Source organism: Hydra vulgaris, chromosome 03 (assembly GCF_038396675.1).
Source record: "Hydra vulgaris chromosome 03, alternate assembly HydraT2T_AEP".
Lineage (NCBI taxonomy): Eukaryota > Metazoa > Cnidaria > Hydrozoa > Anthoathecata > Hydridae > Hydra > Hydra vulgaris.
Genome location: NC_088922.1, coordinates 12,131,675 through 12,149,759, shown reverse-complemented (window position 1 = coordinate 12,149,759; position 18,085 = coordinate 12,131,675). Strand labels below are relative to the sequence as shown.

General features: G+C 31.8%; 2 protein-coding genes across 2 annotated transcripts; both read right to left on the bottom strand.

Annotated features, from left to right (window-relative positions):
- Window positions 1-891: 891 nt before the first annotated feature.
- On the bottom strand, window positions 892-3,388 carry LOC136078471 (histone-lysine N-methyltransferase SETMAR-like). Its single transcript, XM_065794243.1, has 2 exons — window positions 3,375-3,388; window positions 892-1,861 (listed from the first exon to the last, which is right to left on the bottom strand). Exons 1-2 carry the CDS (start codon window positions 3,386-3,388, stop codon window positions 892-894), a joined length of 984 nt encoding a protein of 327 aa, XP_065650315.1.
- Window positions 3,389-3,570: 182 nt separating this feature from the next.
- Window positions 3,571-4,990, bottom strand: cldnl3 (Claudin-like 3). Its single transcript, XM_065792358.1, has 4 exons — window positions 4,832-4,990; window positions 4,364-4,642; window positions 4,136-4,276; window positions 3,571-3,864 (listed from the first exon to the last, which is right to left on the bottom strand). Exons 2-4 carry the CDS (start codon window positions 4,584-4,586, stop codon window positions 3,689-3,691), a joined length of 540 nt encoding a protein of 179 aa, XP_065648430.1. The 5' UTR covers window positions 4,587-4,642; window positions 4,832-4,990; the 3' UTR covers window positions 3,571-3,688.
- Window positions 4,991-18,085: the final 13,095 nt, after the last annotated feature.

Here is an 18,085-nt window from a genome sequence, read left to right as displayed (position 1 = left end):
ATGTCTGAATGTTGATCCTATCTTCCTATTACTGTTGACAAATGGTTGCTGTTTTGCTGGTTGATAACTTTGAAGTTACTTTTTTGGTTGCAGTTTTGGATTTGATGTAGTTCTTGCTGGTACTTTTGGACTATTTTTATGAATCTTCAGAATCACTCTTGATATTCTGCCTCAGACTCGGATTTGAAAGTTGACGTTGTTTTTGTTGTCGTTACTTTTGTTGAAGTAGGTTTTAGGGACATTTTTCTTCTTTTGGATGGACGGATAGTTTTTGAACAAGCAGCTTTCCCAGCTGTATACCCAAGCTGTCCTTTGCTTTCAATCAGAAGATGATACAATTTTTTTTCCTCACTGCAGAGCTGTTCTCCATCTTTTTTTGTGATGTCAAAAACTTTATTCAATAAATCGTACTTTCTTTGTTTAACAAATTTATCGCACGTTTCCACAGACTTGTATTAATAAATGGGGAAATCCCCAATCAACAAAACTTCAAAAATTTATCGGCTACAAAAACACGCTTGCCGTATCATATACTTTAAACATAAACAAGAACATGTAAAACCTTATGTGAAAGATATGAAAATGATGGGTATATTTAAATGTCAGCACCTAATTTTTATGTATAGATACTACAACAATCTTTTGTCAGCAAATTTCAACAATAAGTTTAAAATAAATCTAAATAAAAGTATAAGCTAATATCGAATTGAAACAACAACTATAAATTGCCCCGGAGATGTAATAAACTCTCAGAATTTTGTATATCTTATCGAGGACCTATGGACCAAATTATGGAATGACTGTAAAAAGGAATATATCAGGTAACCAAAAAAGTTCGTGCGGTTTTTCCGTATATAATAAAAACACACAAAACGACAAAAATAAGTACATTTATTCATCAAAATAGTCACCATTAACATCTAAAACCTTTTCCCAACGTAAAACAAGCTTATTTATTCCACTTCTAAAAAATTCTCGGTCCTTTGAGTCTATAAAAGCTTTCAACTCCATTTCAACCGCGTCCTGGTCTCGGAACTGCTGTCCTTTTAAATGATTTCCCAGGGAAAGGAAAAAATGGAAATCAGTAGGGGAGAGGTCTGGCGAGTATGGTGGATGAGGCAAACTCTTCCAACCAAGGCTTTGGAGCTTGTCCTGAGTCACACGAGCGGTGTGCGGTCTCGCGTTGTTGTGGAGAAGCAGAACTCCTCTCCTGTGCACCAGTGCAGGCTGCTTTACAAGCAACAGGTCGTGAACTCGTTGCAGCTGTGCTGAGTAGACCAGTCCAGTAATGGTATGGCCTGTTGGGAGCTGCTCGTAATGCACCACACCAGCTGTAGTCCACCAAATGCAGAGCAAAACCTTCCGCTCGTGGAGATTGGGCTTGGGTGTCTTTGGGATGGGGTCATCGGGGGACAACCAATGGTAGCAACGCTTGGTATTGTTGTACACAGTCCATTTTTCGTCGCATGTCAATAAACGATCAAGAAAAGGCTCAACATTGTGGCGTGATAAGAGTGATGTGCAGATCGTAAGCCGTTGCTTCTTGTTGTCGATCGACAATTTGTGCGGAACCCACCGACTCAGCTTCCACGCTTTCCCAATCGCATGCAGATGCAGGCGGATGGTTTCAACACTCACAGCAAACCTCACTGCAAGTTCTTGGCAAGTTTGGCTGGAGTCAGACTCGACAGCGTCCTTCAGTTCATCCTCATCAACCAACAATGGGCGTCCAGAACGCGGCAGGTCTTCGATGGACTCATCTCCCGAAGAGAATCGCTGAAACCACTTCTGTGCTGTGCGTTCACTTACTGTACCTTCTCCAAATGCTGTGCAGATGTTTTTGGCCGCTTGTGTTGCATTCCTTCCAAGTTTGAACTCGTAAAGTAAGCAAGATCAAATAATCGTTGGTTGGGTTGCCATCCTTTCTTTACACAAAACCTTTCCTGTAAGCTCGTTACAAGCCTACACTATATATGCAGCAACTGCGCGTGACACACGCGTTCTATTACGCAACAAAGCTACTTGCCTTGTGCGATGTGGGTGTTGTAAAAAATGCTAAAAACAATTCAATTACCAAAAACCGCACGAACTTTTTTGGTTACCTAATAAATTTATGGTGAAGTCCTTAAGTTCATTTAAGTTTTAAACAAAACAAAAAAAGTTTTTAAAATTTGATCAAAAGAAAAGTTTTTCTTTTTTCTATTAAATTATTATTTAATTAATTTATTTTTGTCTTGACTATTTTAACGGTAACTTAGTTATTGTTAATATTTTTTATACGAGCTTTTTACAATTACGGTATATTATTTAAACTTGTACAAAAGAGTTCTATGAAAAGATTGTGATAACGCAATGTAATCCTTATTTTCTTTGAGTCCCTATCTGCTTTAACTTTATTTCGTTTTATTTTCAGTATATACTTTTATATTATATTTTATGTAATTTATATGAATACGAAAGTTGTGAAAATAATGTTAATACTATGTCAAACAGAGAAAAAAATAAAAAAAATAAATGGGGGAAATTTAATTTCTTTTACCATAAAATTGTTACTTCTTTCTCAATTCGCTTTATGCGTTCTCGGCTCCCTTTGATGGTTTCTCAGAAATTGATAGCGAATAAAAATTTGAATTTTGAATGGTATCCTGGTGTTATCTTCTAGTGATTGTTCTCTTGTGTAACAGTTCTTCTTTTCATATGTGACTCATGAAATCGTACGAGTAATTCTTCAATCAGATTGTCTTGTTTCTTTCAGTAGTGGAAGCACTTTTCTTAAGTGCTTCTTTTTTTTTAAGTGGTATTGTACTTCTATTTTATTTGACAGCCATCTGGAAAATGCAGATTTATTTATAACTTCTATTAATTATTATAATTATTAGCGTTGCTCAACCATTGTCTAAATCTTGAAAGTTTCAAAGATTTCTATAAACATTCATAGCAGTCCAGAAAATTGTAGAAAGTTCCAGAAGGTTCAAGAAAATTCTAGGCTTCAAAAAGTCGTAGCACTACTGCCTGCAAATTTTATTTAGATACCGTTTTAAAAATTTCGAGCTGTGGGTGACCTTTTTTGAAAATTAATCAGAATAAAACCCATTTTCATTACTTTTGAGCAAAAGTTCATTGGTTTATGACACAAAACGTTTATATATATATATATATATATATATATATATATATATATATATATATATATATATATATATATATATATATATATATATATATATATATATATATATATATATATATATATATATATATATATATATATATATATATACATATATATGTATATATATAGACGCACTCACACATATTTTTCTCATTTTTATTGATCTGTAATTTTCTTGTTTTTAGCTGTTTTTGCAACATACCCACGTTGGTACATAATCCAACGAGGTACTAGATCATTGATCGAGGTACTAAATCATTGATCGAGGTACTAGAACATTGTTCGAGGTAGATCATTGGGAAAGTACTACTAATGTCCATCTTTCAAAAAATAAGAAAAAAAAACCTAACAAAAATTATATTTTAAAAATAAGAAAAAGAAATATCAAAAAAACAGGATTCATTTTAAAGAAGTGTTATTAACAGTTATTCTTAAAAATAAACAATCTTTTAATTAAATAATTTCTGTTTTTACTTTTTTTATATATATAATCAGATGGTGTTTAGAAAAAAATGATTAATAAGCAATTTCTGAATAGCTGTTATCTTTAGACGCGACATATACAAGGCTTGCAGCAACAAAAGATAGGCTTGTTCCAATCCATCCCAAAAAGTAGGAGTAACCATACGAAAGAAACTTGTAACAACTAATTTCATACGTCATTATTACCATTGATGCTAGAGAGAATAATCCTAAAATACAAACAAACGTTTTATTTACAAATGAAACAAAGCTGCTGTAAAAAAAACAATAAAATTTTTTAAAAAGTTTATAAAATTTTTTGCATAAACTTATTTTTTTACTCGATAGAACACATTTTAACTCGATAGAACACATTTTAACTCGATAGAACACATTTTAACAATAAAACATATTTAACTTTACTCGATAGAACACCATTTAACTTTACTTAAAAGAACACAATTTAACTTTACTTGATAGAACACACCTTTAAACACATACCTGATACTAATGAAAGTAAAGCCATAAAGCCAATATTTAAGATTCCATTAGACATCTGTTTAAAAAAAGGAGGATAACCAATTGCTCCCACTAAATGCATTATTGACATTGAAAACAACGCCCGAATTGCCGTCAAACGAGCTTAATATTAAAACGAATTAATACAACTAAAAAATAAATTATTGAAAGAAACAATAAAGCAACAAATGATAAAATGTCAGCACTCACAATCGCTATTTGCACTTCGTGAATGGTTCGGTAAAAAAGTACAATTCTTTATAGACGCATCCATGCAGATAGTCCATACTCCAAAGTATCTCTCACCGTTCTCTTGCTTTTCAGAATACCAGTACGGTGTACAAAATGCAATAAACGTCACTGCCAAAGTCAAAAAAAGAAATATGTATGAAATAGGTCGTACGTATACGTTTACCCAGGGTCTATTTCGCATTTATATGCCAGCTTTTCTTTAAAAACCAACACCAATCGATCTTAAAGCTTTAAGTTCTAAATATATAGCACAAAATCGAAGCACGTAACTAACTTTATCTATTAAGATTTTTTTATCTACAGCTTTAAACTACCACTTGTAGTGAAATTTGTTCTGAAACGAAACAATCATTAAAAGCAAGAAAAAAACTTTCATTGTTTTGATAACAGAAATTTTTGTCAAAATTTTTGTTCAACTTAGCTTACCAGAAAATAGTTTACTTCATTTGCTTCTTTAAAGCACGGATAATATTTTAGTGGTTAGGTTTTCATTCCGAGAATTTTAAAAACAAAAGTAATGCAAAGAAAGTTAAAAATACAAAAATAAAAAACAGAGAAGAAATAAAAGTAATTTTCTTTTAATTTGCTAACATTTTTTACTCTATTTACAATTTTCAATACACTCCGGTTTTTCATTTCGGGTACTTTTTATTTCGACGTCTGGTTTAGATTTCCTTCTTATTCTGTTTTACAATCTGCTCTCGTATTTTTTAATAAATTATTCATTTCATATGAGTTTCGTTTTATTGTTTAGAAATAATCGCTTTATTGTAAGAAATGGTTTTTAATTTTTTTTTTTTTTTTAATCAAATTTACACACAATTTTTTAAAAAAAAGGGATCGGAAAAACTAAACAAATAATACGTCATCAATTTCTCTCTCCCACACCGGCATTAAAAAAAAAAAAAAAAAGCCGTCAAATAGTCAAACTAAGTCGTAGTAATTTGAAATACGTTAATGCTTCCTTAATACGTTTTTGATAAAACAAACAATTTTAACTTTTTTACAATAATAAGAATCCTTGTACTGCATTTTATTGTGTTATTATTAATCTATTATTGTATAATAATGCAATATTGCATATGCCATACTGACTTTTATTCGAAATATATACCGTGCCTTACAGCATCGACATTGATTCGAATCATTCATCATCATCAATCAATCATCGACAATCAATCATTGACATTGACATCGAAATGTAACTAAAGTGATTAAGTTACTCATACTTTTTAAAATCTGTCAAACACTTAAATTTATTTAATTTCATACTTAGGTTATTTGATTAATTGTACCTAGTTTGGTTTATATAACTTTACTTAAATCAAAATGATTTAAATAAAGTTACATAAACCTAAAAAATTTGAAAATTGAACTATAAAATATTTAAAAATATAAAATACAGTAATAATTATCTTATATGTATATAAAAGTAAGAATATTATTCTGAAACTATAAACAAGCAATGACTGATTGTTGTGCACACTACTTAGTTTTACTGATGTCTGTATACATACAAACATACAAACAAAAAGAGTATGTTTAGCAAAATGGTTATTCAGCTGGAGCATATGCTTAACAGCGGAAAACATGGCATTGACTAAATGATAGGTTTTGAAAAGAAATGAAATAATGTTGCTATGCAATTGCCAGACAATGTAGCTTACACTTGCAATACTGCAGTCGTTGGTGATTTTGCCGAAAAACCTACAACAGTTGTGGAGCAACACGGCTTAAAAAGCTGACCTCAAAATATCTTCAACATTGATAAAAGTGGGTTTCAGGCTGACATTGGAAATTAAAAAATTTTCTGCAAACATCTAGCCAAAAATCCACATAAGGTTGTAGCATGATCAACAAAGTTTCGGGAAACAAAACGTTAAAGTCTTTTTTAAAAAAGCACACTTAGTAAAGAATGAGCTGGAAATGTCCTTGATTGAACATCGAAAATTATATAAATTCATTAAATAACATCGAACAGCCTTAAATTCATTAAAATCAACAATAGTTCAGGTATCGACTAAATTAATGCAATTGTTCTGAAATTAGTGTTTGATATTATTGAATCACCTCTTTTAATAAGATTTAATTTATCCCTAAAAACTGTTTTTTTTTCCTGATCAGTTGAAAATAGTAAGAGTAGCTTCAATTTATTGACGAGCGACGACTCTTCAGCATCCAAGTAAAGGCCTATGACGACACTATCTTGCTTTTTAAAGTTACTTGAACGTATCATGTATAATATACTATATAATCTTAAAATAAACAAAAATCTATATAGCAAACAGTTTTGTTTTTGTAAGATTCACTCAACATGACATGCAATAATTGATTTAATCAATAAAATATTGAATGGTTTCGAAAACAACATTTATACTTTAGCCTTGTTTATTGACTTAACCAAAGCATTCGATACAGTTGACCAGTTGAGGTCTTCTTATAAAAGCTAGAGGTATATGGGGTAACAAACAATAATCTTAAATGGTTCAGCAGTTACTTAAATATCAGAAAACAAGAAGTATTATACGACTAAGCATGTATTCGGTTACAAACAATTATTTGTGAAAAAAACTTACTAATTGCAATTAAATCTGATTCAAAGGTATAAGTTTTCAAAATACTCTGTATTGATAACAGACCTCAGGATAGCCAGCTTCCTACTATGTCAGTTGCAGCTGATGATGTTGAACTCACCATATTAACCATCAGTTGCATAAACTTTATCAACTGAAATTTAAGTTTTGTACATTTTAAATGACTTTTAAAATGTACAAAATTTATTTTTGTTTTCTTTTTACATCCCATATATACATTAACTGATCTACAGGGGGAACATTGACAGCCCGTCTCAATGTTTCCCAAATTGTGGGGTTAATTTAACACATGTTGCATATACATCATTTCAATTTAATAGTGAATTGTGGTTTCTATATAGCTGCAGCAAATTTATACTGATAAATATGCCACTTTAAAGCAAAGGCATTATCTACTTTTTACAGTTTATATTGCTTAAATGATCACCGAAAACAACAACAGTTTTTTATGTTTTATAACAAATTTATCAACTTTTAACTTTAAAATGTTTTTTGTAGTAGTTTATGATTCATGCTGTATTATTTTTATTTGGGTAAACAAGTACTTATACAAGTGGCTTTATAGCTAGATTCCAAAATACATATTCCAAGTTAATTTAACACTTTTACATAACTTCCACTAAACATTTGTTTTCATGAATACATGCATGGAGTAGCATTAACAAAATGGCAGGTTAAAAAACTGAATTAAAGTAAATCAGATTATCTGAACAAATGTATATAAATAAAATGGTAAATAAATGGTTCAACAGATTTGAGTGAACTATTGTGAAATTGTGCATAATTTATGTATATTTTGATGAGACATATTTTTTTTTTTGATATATATTTCGTCATATTCATAATAAATTATTTACAATATTTTAGTTAAGATGTGACGGGAGCAGGCAGAAGAAAAAAGTCTTATCACCCTGCCCCGTTGTATCATTTACATATTAAACAAATAATAAGCTATCATATAAAAAAATATCACATTCTCAATAAAATAATGTTAAATACTTTTAAATAAAAAGTGTTACATTTTTTTTTTTTTTGAATACAATACAATTTAAAATAAAAAAACAATAATAAAATTTCAAAATAAGTAATAATGTAAAAGGTGATTTCGCTTTTTAACAAAAGGAAAAGTTGAAAAATAAAATAAAAATTAAAAATAAAATAGTATTTAAGATACGTCATAATCAAGTAAATGTTTTTTTAAGATACTTCAAAGAGTTTGAATTGAAACCGTAGTTTTACTACTTTTTTTTTTTTTTTAGGTGCCCCAAGAAGGTCTAACGGTCTCGTCATAGAGCACCGCGGAAGTGCATTTAACCAGGAAGTTCATGCCTCCTTCCTTACCGTGATGCGAAAATATGTCCAGAGCTCGTTTCGAACCTGGATCTCCTGCTTATAAAGCAAGCGCTCTAACCACTGCGCCACGGCCGCACAAATGAATTTCACAAATGTGGCCATCAGTATTTTATTGAGAATTCGGATTGTTTTAACAAAGTTTTTGGTACTTGATAATTAAGTAACAAATGATTTGTTTGATATTTAAAATCTATAATAAACAAATGGTCTTCAAAAATATTAGGCAGCATATGATATTTTAATCTAAACATGAATAAAAAATATTATAAATATTTAATTGATAAATATTCAGCACTTTAAGCTTTCTAAGCAGTGTATTGTATTTGGTGTATTTATTAGCATTTGTTATTAGCACTGGTGTATATATTAGCAATTATTAGACTGGTGTATTTATTAGCATTTAATATAAGTGGGCTTACTTGTTTTTGATTTTTTAAGTTAGTCTTGACGGATAGGTGCTTGCCCAGACAATTTTACAATAACTAATATAACAATGAATAAATAAAAAGAAGAAAAGTAAAAAAAAATTAAACAGTTTTTATCCAACATATATCTAGTTTTATACATAATTCCAATACTTTTTGAAATTTTATTTTCTATTAGATTAATATGCTCTTTCCAACTTATTTGCTCATTGATTAAAACGCCTAAAAATTTAACACAGAATGTCCATTGCAACTTTGTTTTTTCTATTGAAATATGCGGGAGTTTTTAGGGCAACGCGTCAGATTTAGAAGATTTAAAGAAGACAGTATATTTGCTTTTGGTTGGGTTCAGAGAGAGTTTTTTAGCTTCAAATCATTTATTGAGGTTATCAAGTTCACGATTCATAGTGGTAAAGATTGTCTTAATGTTAGAGTGGTTATAAAAAACTTAAGTGTCGTCAGCAAAAAGATTGAAGTTTAGTATACTAAACGATAAGCAAATATCTTGATATAAATAATAAACAATAAAGGCCCTAGAATAGATCCCTATGGAACTCCGCAGGTAATGTTTTCTAATTTTGTGTAGGTTTTTTCACAAGATACGCATTGTCTGCGATTTATAAGATAGGAACAAAACCATTTAAAATTACTATTTTTGACTCCATAACTTTTAAGTTTGTACAGAAGAATGTCATGGTCCACAATATTTTAAACTATTGAGATGTCAATAAACACTCCAAGAGTATATTGGTAGTTTTCAAACCCATTTAAAATTTCTTTAACTAATTTAATTACTGCATATTCTGTCGAGTGCCTTTTTCTAAATCCGTACTGATTATTATTTAGAACTTTGCTAGTTGTAAAATAGTTGTAAAGCTATTAATGCATTATTCGCTCTAGAATTTTAGAAAACATAGGAGCATTGAAATAGGTCTATAATTAGATAACTTTGAGATGTCACTATCTTTAAATATTGGAACAACTTTAGTTTGTTTTAAGAGGTCCAATTTTAAATAAATAAAGATAATAAGTAAGGAGTATTCAATAGTATCAAAAACTTTTTTAACAACCCTAGGGCTTATACCATCAAAACATGCGCTTTTATTTGGTTTTATCATACTTAAAGCAAACCGAAGTTCATCAAGCGATACTTCAAGCTCATCAATTACGTAGTCCACATCTTTTAGATATGATTTAATTTTTTTTTCCTGGTGTAATTTTATTTACTAGGGGTTTACCCACGTTTATAAAAAAAGTTATTAAAACTGTCTACAATATCTTTTTTCTCATTAGTTCTTGTTCTTTCATTCTCAGTATATAAATATTTTGGTAAAATATTACCACGAGTTTTCTTCTATTTTACTTTCACTTCCTTTATTATATCCCAAATTTTTTTGTCATTTCCGATATTACTTTGTAATAAATTTGAGAAATAATTTTTTTAGCTTTTTTTTTCAGGTTTTCAAACAGGTTTTTGTAAAACAGGTTTTTGACAAACAATGTGAACAATGTCAGTGTTACCTCACGTTACCTTAAATAAAAAGCTCAAAATTACACAAACTTAAACCAGATTTATGTTCTTTAAAAAAACTTCAGAAAATATTGAATGAAACATCCATGCTTTATACAGACCGAAACATCAGAAATATCCACGTTTTCCACAGACCTTCATCTGCGGTTTATAATTTCGATGAATGAAGTGGATCTCAATATATTAAAACTTTTGTTTTTTTTTATTTCCATATTTATTATTACTATTTATGGATAAAATTATTTAATGTTTTTACCATGGGTGTGGAGTCGTATAAAAAATGTACCAACTCCGACTCCTATCATTGAAATTTTCAGAGTACGACCCCGAATCCAACTCCAACTCCGACTCCAATTTTGAAGAATTTTTATACAAATTTTAGAAAATTCTTTGAATTCTTTAAAAAAGATTACGCGATGATTTAAAAATTTTTTTTAGCCAAATATATGAAAAATTCATTGAAAGTTAAATATTTTGTACATGCACGTGCAATACCGAGAAGTTTTACTATCGGAGTCGGAGTCGAAATTTTGTTTAGCGACTCCGCTACAAATGTCGCGACTCCGACTCCACTACTTCGACTCATCAGCCCTGGTTTTTACATTACCACAGTGTTATAAAATGGGTTCTAACCTTGACTTTCTGACCCGAGAAAACCCTTTTATGGAATGATAGCCCACACTATGGGGATCACTTGGATATAAGTATTAAAATCAGATTACAACGTCCTGGCAAGTTATTGATGTTTAAATTTTCTGAATTTATTGATTACACACGCATTCGAAATGACAGCTTGTTTTGCATTTTTACAGTAAGATATAATTTTAAATTCAAGTAAACAAACATACTGTAGCATAAAGAGCATTATGTTTTATGAAAACATAAAAAAAAGTTGAATAATTAAAAGATATCAAGAAGATAAGCTTCCTTTATTACCAAACAAATATAATATTTTTTTATTCTTCTGTTTTTCTGCTTAACTTTTCATAAAAATTATTTTTAACTGTGAAAATAAGACAGTTTTTGAATTTCGGGAAAATTTCGGGAAAATAAAAATTTCAGGAAAAGGCATGATTTATTTACTTTATTTACGAGAGCAAAACTGCGCACATCTAATTTTACAAAAAAATGCCGAATACAGCAAAAAACCACCAAGACTGCAGGAAAACTGTCTGTTTTCTTTGCTTCAGTAAATGTCAGAGGGAACTGACACCTTTCCTAAAAGAAAAATGCCAAACAATACTCAATGAGAGGATCGATTTTAGTAATGACAAAGTTTCACTTGGAATTTGTGAAAAGTATTGTTCTTGTTTAAGAAGAAAGGATTCTGGAGAACACATCAATCTCCCATCACTTTACAATTTTGAGACTATAAAAATTCGACCTCAAACTAGAGACACACAATGTGACTGTTTGATTTGTTCTGTTGGAAAACTGAGAAATAATGGTCAACAGAAAACTCAGCTTTTGCAGAGCTCAGCACAAAATAGTCCATCTTCAACTGTCCAAAAACGATGCTCTGACTGTTTTTCAATTATTAAAAGAGGATTACCTCATCATTGCACAAAGGGCACTTTGCGAAATAACCTTGTTGCTGTTGCAACCAAGGATCCTGTTGCATCTGAACGAGTTGCTGCTCTTGTTGTTTCAAGTAAGGATTCTTCTCCACATGGCACTGTTCGATTGAGTCAACCACAAGGTGGAAGAATGCTTCCAATAATGCCAGGTAAAAGTTTAACTTTCATGAAAAGATATTTTAGAAATTTCAAAATTAAACAATATCTGCATTTATTTTAGGTTCCTCATCAGCTAGAAAATTATTTCCTCCAAGCCCATCAATTAGTATAAAAGAACTTGTTCAAGTTCAGGCAAACACAGGGCTTTCAAACAATGGCATCAAGAGACTAGCTGCTACAATTAATCAGTCAACTTCACAACATATTGTTGAGAAAAACTATGCTGTAAAATTTGATGCAGTTAGTAAGCAGCTTTCTCACCATTTCACGAGTTCATTGATTAAAGATCATGCTGGATGTGGAAGGACTGTCATTCATTGCAAGGACTTCAAAGAGCTTAAAAATGAACTCATTTCTATGAGAAGCACATCAAACAATCATATTGTGAAAGTTGGAATTGACGGTGGGGGAGGATTCCTGAAAGTAAGCCTTGGAATTATTGAATTAAATTGTGAACCTAACACTCCCCCAGCAAAACTCAATTGCACAAACAAGTTTTTCAAGGACACTGGAGTTAAGCGGCAACTTATTATTGCTGTCTCTGAGGACCTGCAAGAAAACTACTCAAATGTGTCTCAAATTTTCGAATTGATCAATATGAGAGACCAAGATTTTGTTTTGTCCTGTGACCTAAAACTGGCAAATATAATTTGTGGTCTCCAAGCACACTCAAGTGCACACCCCTGCACCTGGTGTGAGTCAAGTGCAAAGGACCTTTTAAATCAAGGAAAATTAAGAACTTTCCAATCTCTTGATCAGAATGTCTCACTTTTTAATGCAGCAGGATCAAACATCAAAAGAGCTCATTAGTTTTGGACTTCATACCGCCAATGGAGTTGCATCTCCTTATTGGTGTTTTCAATCATCTCTTTGCTGCCCTACTAAAAGTTTTCCCTCAAGGAACTCTTTGGACTGATTCACTGCACATTAAACAACAGTCTTATCATGGAGGGCATTTTGCAGGAAATGAGTGCAGGAAGCTGCTAAAAAATATTGATCTTCTTCAATCTATTGTCGAGAAACACTCATGCTATGCTGCAATACCATTAGTTGATGTATTTCGAAAATTCAATACAGTAGTGTCTGCCTGTTTTGGATGCGTTCTTGATCCAAGTTATGTACAAAAAATTGAAGCTTTCAGAGTGGCTTATGTGGCACTGCAAAATGTTTCTGTGACACCCAAGGTTCATGCTGTATTTTTTCATGTGAAAGATTTCATTGACAAACACGGCCAAGCTCTCGGACTTTACTCAGAACAAGCAACAGAGGCAATGCATCACAACTTTCAAGTGCATTGGCAAAGGTACAAACAACCTAACCATCATCCTGAATACAGTAAAAAGTTGCAATGCTGCCTTGTGGACTTTAATAGTAAACATTGCTTGTGAAAAGAGCCATTTTAGAATGATTTTTTCTTGTATTAGAATATTTATTTTAAAGCATAATTTTTATTTTAGATACACGATAAACTCTAAGAACATGTCTTTTTGTTTCCCTAGTTCATATTTATTGGAATAACCTATATTTTGTACTATATTCTGTCGGTTTGTGACGGAAAACGCGAAAATTATGGTTTATGTCGGTTAAAACTGAAATTTGGCTTCTAAAAAAAAAAAAAAAATCTTGTCGGTAAAATTTATTTTTTTCATTTTCACCCCCCCCCCCCCACACGTCTTTGTCGTTCGGTACGGCCCTGTCAATAACTTGCCAGGACGTTGTAATTTGATTTTAATACTTATATCCAAGTGATCCCCATAGTGTGGGCTATCATTCCACAAAAGGGTTTTCTCGGGTCAGAAAGTCAAGGTTAGAACCCATTTTATAACACTGTGTTAAAAACGTTTTTTAGCATTATCTAAAAAATAGTTGTATTCCCATAATCCATAAACCAGAGCAAGAAAATAAGGTAAATGCTACATCTTTAGATCAAATTATGACAAATGAATTCATAAATATAAAAATAAGGACACAAAGTTTTAAGTCAAGCATTTCTGATCACTTTTCTATTTTAATCCTATCGAATCCAACAAATAAGATGACTATGCAACAGGAATGAAAACGAAAAAAATAATTTGTAAAGTATTTAATAAATAACGCTTTTATACCAGTAAACATGCTAACGTTGTAGCTACGTTGAAACTACGTTGATTGAATGTTGCAGCATAGAAAAAGCGTTACAATCTTAAAAACAACATGGTTTCAACGTTTAATTGACGGGTTTTTTTTTGTTAACTGAATCGCGCTAAGTTGAAACATTGAATTGGCATTTAAAGAGTACCGTAATGCTTCCAAACAATATTTATCGTTGAAAAAAAAATTGCACTTTAATAACGTTGCAGTGTTTGTACTATTTCAACATTAAAGGTTAACCGCTCTTTTTACCTTAGACAAGTGTTTAAAATTAAACATTTTGTTGCCTCTTTAAAAACTTAGTTTATTTAACCGTAAATAAAAGTACGCAAAAACGACACTTAAATAACGTTGCAAAGTTGGTGATTTTTAAACGTTAAAGGTAAACCACTTTTTCAACGTTGAATAAGTGTTTAAATTTAAACCTAATTTAGCTCCTTATAAAATCACGTTTATTCAATGTTGCAATAACCTCCATTTTGCCACGGTTGATAAAGTTTTAAGTTCATGAATTGGCACATTGACTATTAATGTCTCGTTTATCAACCATTTTGAAAATTATTTAGTTTACCTCTAAAGCAAGATTTTTTCTCTCCAGAAAATCTAAAAATTCCGAAGGCTGTTCCAATTTTAAAATCAGGTGATGATGACAATCCTTCTGTTGTTTTAAACAATAAACTCAATTCTTTTTATCTTTACTTTTATATTCAAATACATATAAAGCGATATATTTAAAGCGTTTGATGAAAACAAGTATACCCATAAAATACATATAAAGCGATATATTTAAAGCGTTTGATGAAAACAAGTATACCCATATAATACATATAAAGCGATTTATTTAAAGCGTTTGGTGAAAACAAGTATACCCATGGAGTATTTAATGATTTGAATAAAGCTTTTGATTCAGTTTATCATCAAATCCTTCTATGTTTTTTTTTTGTTTTGTTATTTCACCTCCCCAAAGCCCAAAAGACCACTACAAATAAGGAGGCTACTTAATTGTGGTTATAATTCTCTCTCAACTCTATAACTCCGAAACACGAACCTTGACGAACAAGACCGCTGCGCGGAGAAACAAGTTGAGCGCGGTACTACCAGGGACGTGGTAAACTTACAAAGTGAGTTTGCATAGATTTGATGATAGACAATAGATTCTTTCCTCACATAAGAAGAAAAAATCTATTGCGTATGTACTATAGGGATGACTTCTTATTGTGCATGACAATAATAGTTAACAATCAGTTAACTATTTTTCAAACTGGATCAAAATATTCACTGCTTCTTTTATCACAGAAGAATAAACAGATTTCAATAAAATTATTCCCTCGGTTAAAAACCAATGTCAAATCAATCTTACGTGAGTTACTCTTTGGTGTCTAATAGAAGGAAGGGTTGGAATAAGCTTGGGGGGGGGGGGGGATTGGAAAATTTCGAGTTTTTTTAAATACTTAAAGCAATAACTAAGTAATGTTTTTGTTAATTATTAACATATATATTAGTGTCTGAAAACAAGTAAATATATAATAAAGAAGTACTAAAGTCCAAAGAAGAAATATCAACAGAAGTCCAGTTCAAATAAGTTTCTCTCTTTACATATTTTGTAAAATGTCAAATATGTTACCCTCGTCCTCTTGCTCAACATCGGTATTATCATGAGCCTCTTTTATTCGTTTCTTGACGCTTTTTCGAGCCTCATAAAAAGCTGATTTCATTTTTTTTAGATGTGGCTTGAAAATAATACTAGTTTCATTTTCCTCAAACACCTTCTGCAGTGCATCTAAAAACGTTGCGTCCTTATTAATCAATGGATCATCTGAAACATTTGTCAGTGATGGAATGGTATTGGAAGGATTGGCTGTAGCTTCAACCGCCACAGTTGGTGTAAAATCAGGCTGTGTTTCAGCATTGTTCTGTTCGCTATCACTTCCACTTTCATCACTTGTGCCATCAGTTTCATTTCCATTTTCGTCTTCTAATAAGTAACGATCTTCCTCGATATAATCCAACAATTCCAAACTCTCGTGGTTTCTCCGAATACCTTTCGGTGGAATCAGGTTCTTGATAACCGACTGCAGGTTTACTGACACAGGTTAGCTTCTTTCGAAATGTCTGCATGTCACTACCGATCAGCGCAAACAGTTTGTCTGAGACCAGGTGATCTTCCGATCCATCCAATGAACTGGTAACGAACAGTTTTTTGAATACCTCAGCAAAGTCATCTGGAACGTCTCTCCAAGCAGACAAAAGCATTTTGATCATATCTTCGCGTTTCGGTGAAGGGACTTTGCTTTTATCCAATTCCTGCATTTTCAACATCAAATCCATTTCTTCGTGTCTGTATAATGCCTTAAGACGGCGATGTAGATTGGTATCATTTGCTTGAATGAAACCAGTGATACCTCCGCCCATCACAATTAGAATGTAGCCGCGTTGATAAAGAGCTTTTCTAACTTCTGGCATTAGGTGGACAGCGTAATCATCCAGGACATAAATTGCAAAATTCTTTTGTGTGAAGGGATTGAAACGATTCGGGAGATTATTTATCGTTTTGATCATGTGCTCTAATCGATAAGATTCACTTGGGGACCACTGGTAATTGACATTATAGACTTTACCTTTGCTATAACTCCTTTACCTTTGAAGACGAATTCAGGCTGCAATTTAATGTTTGAAACGCTTAAAACCTGTATGAATACAGTAACGCGCTCTCTGGAAAGATTATGATTTTCCTTAACAAATGTCTCTTCACCTTAAAACGACATTGTCTTCTCCAGTGAACTTTCATTTCTATGGAGGGGCATTTGGTCCCCATTTATAATAGAAGAATCAACCCCATATTTCTCGATAAGAACTTTCGAACTGCCCAGACATTTTGGAGATAATCACGAAGTCTTATCAGAATATCTTCTTTCTTGATTGAATAGCGTTTGTTTGGCTTTCTTAAGCTGACTCTGTATTCATTTTCCCAGGATTTAATCCATTCATTACTAAATTTGAGTTTCTTTTGTTCAGGAACTGAGTTTTGAATGAGCCATTCGCCATAAAGTTGCTGCGCTTTCAGCTTGAACAAACGTCGCGGCAAACGTCCTTTTAACGATTCTCTCACGTCTACGAACCAGTGAAATAATGCTACTCTTACTCCTGGGGCCTTCACTTACGACCAGCACCAGCTCCTCGTGATTTTTTCGGTGGACAAGAGGAAGGATCTTGCAAACTCTCTAGGTCGTTGTATGAACGGGATGCAAGTTTAACTGCTTTTACGAATTCAGGGTCGTCACCTTTTGCATCGACAAAATCAGTTTAAAAGAATCGGACAGATTTTTTTAAACTGATTTTGTCAGTTTAAAAAAATCTGTCCGATTCTTTTAAACTGATTCCAGCAACATATCCAGTTTTCGGTTTTATTGGCACGTGTCGTTTTCTTTTTACATCGTATTTCGTCTTCCCTTTGTTTTTTATCACTTCGGCATCATACTCTTCTTTGAACTTTTCCACAATTTTTCCAAGCTCCATTTTTTCTACGTTACTATATTGGCTTCTTTCTGTCCTTTTAAAAATTCTTTTCGTAGTCGCCATTTCGTTCTTACACTCTGATATTACTACGTATACAAGTAAATAAGTACTGTAAATGATATGACGTGACGATAGAACCAAGAAAATTTCTTTTTTAATGAATAATGACGTAACGATAGAAAGAAGAAAATTAAACGTTCTTTTTTTTAAAATAAAGTTTTTTGAATGAATGATATTACGTAACGTAAGTAAGTAGTGAAAAAGAAAATTTTTATAAAAAATTGTCTTGTCTTGGATGGAATTTTTTCTATAATTTAATAGACGGGGGGGGGGGGGTTAAAAAAGAATGTCCTGGGTGGAAAATTTTTGAAAAATTAATTAGCGGGGGAAGGGGG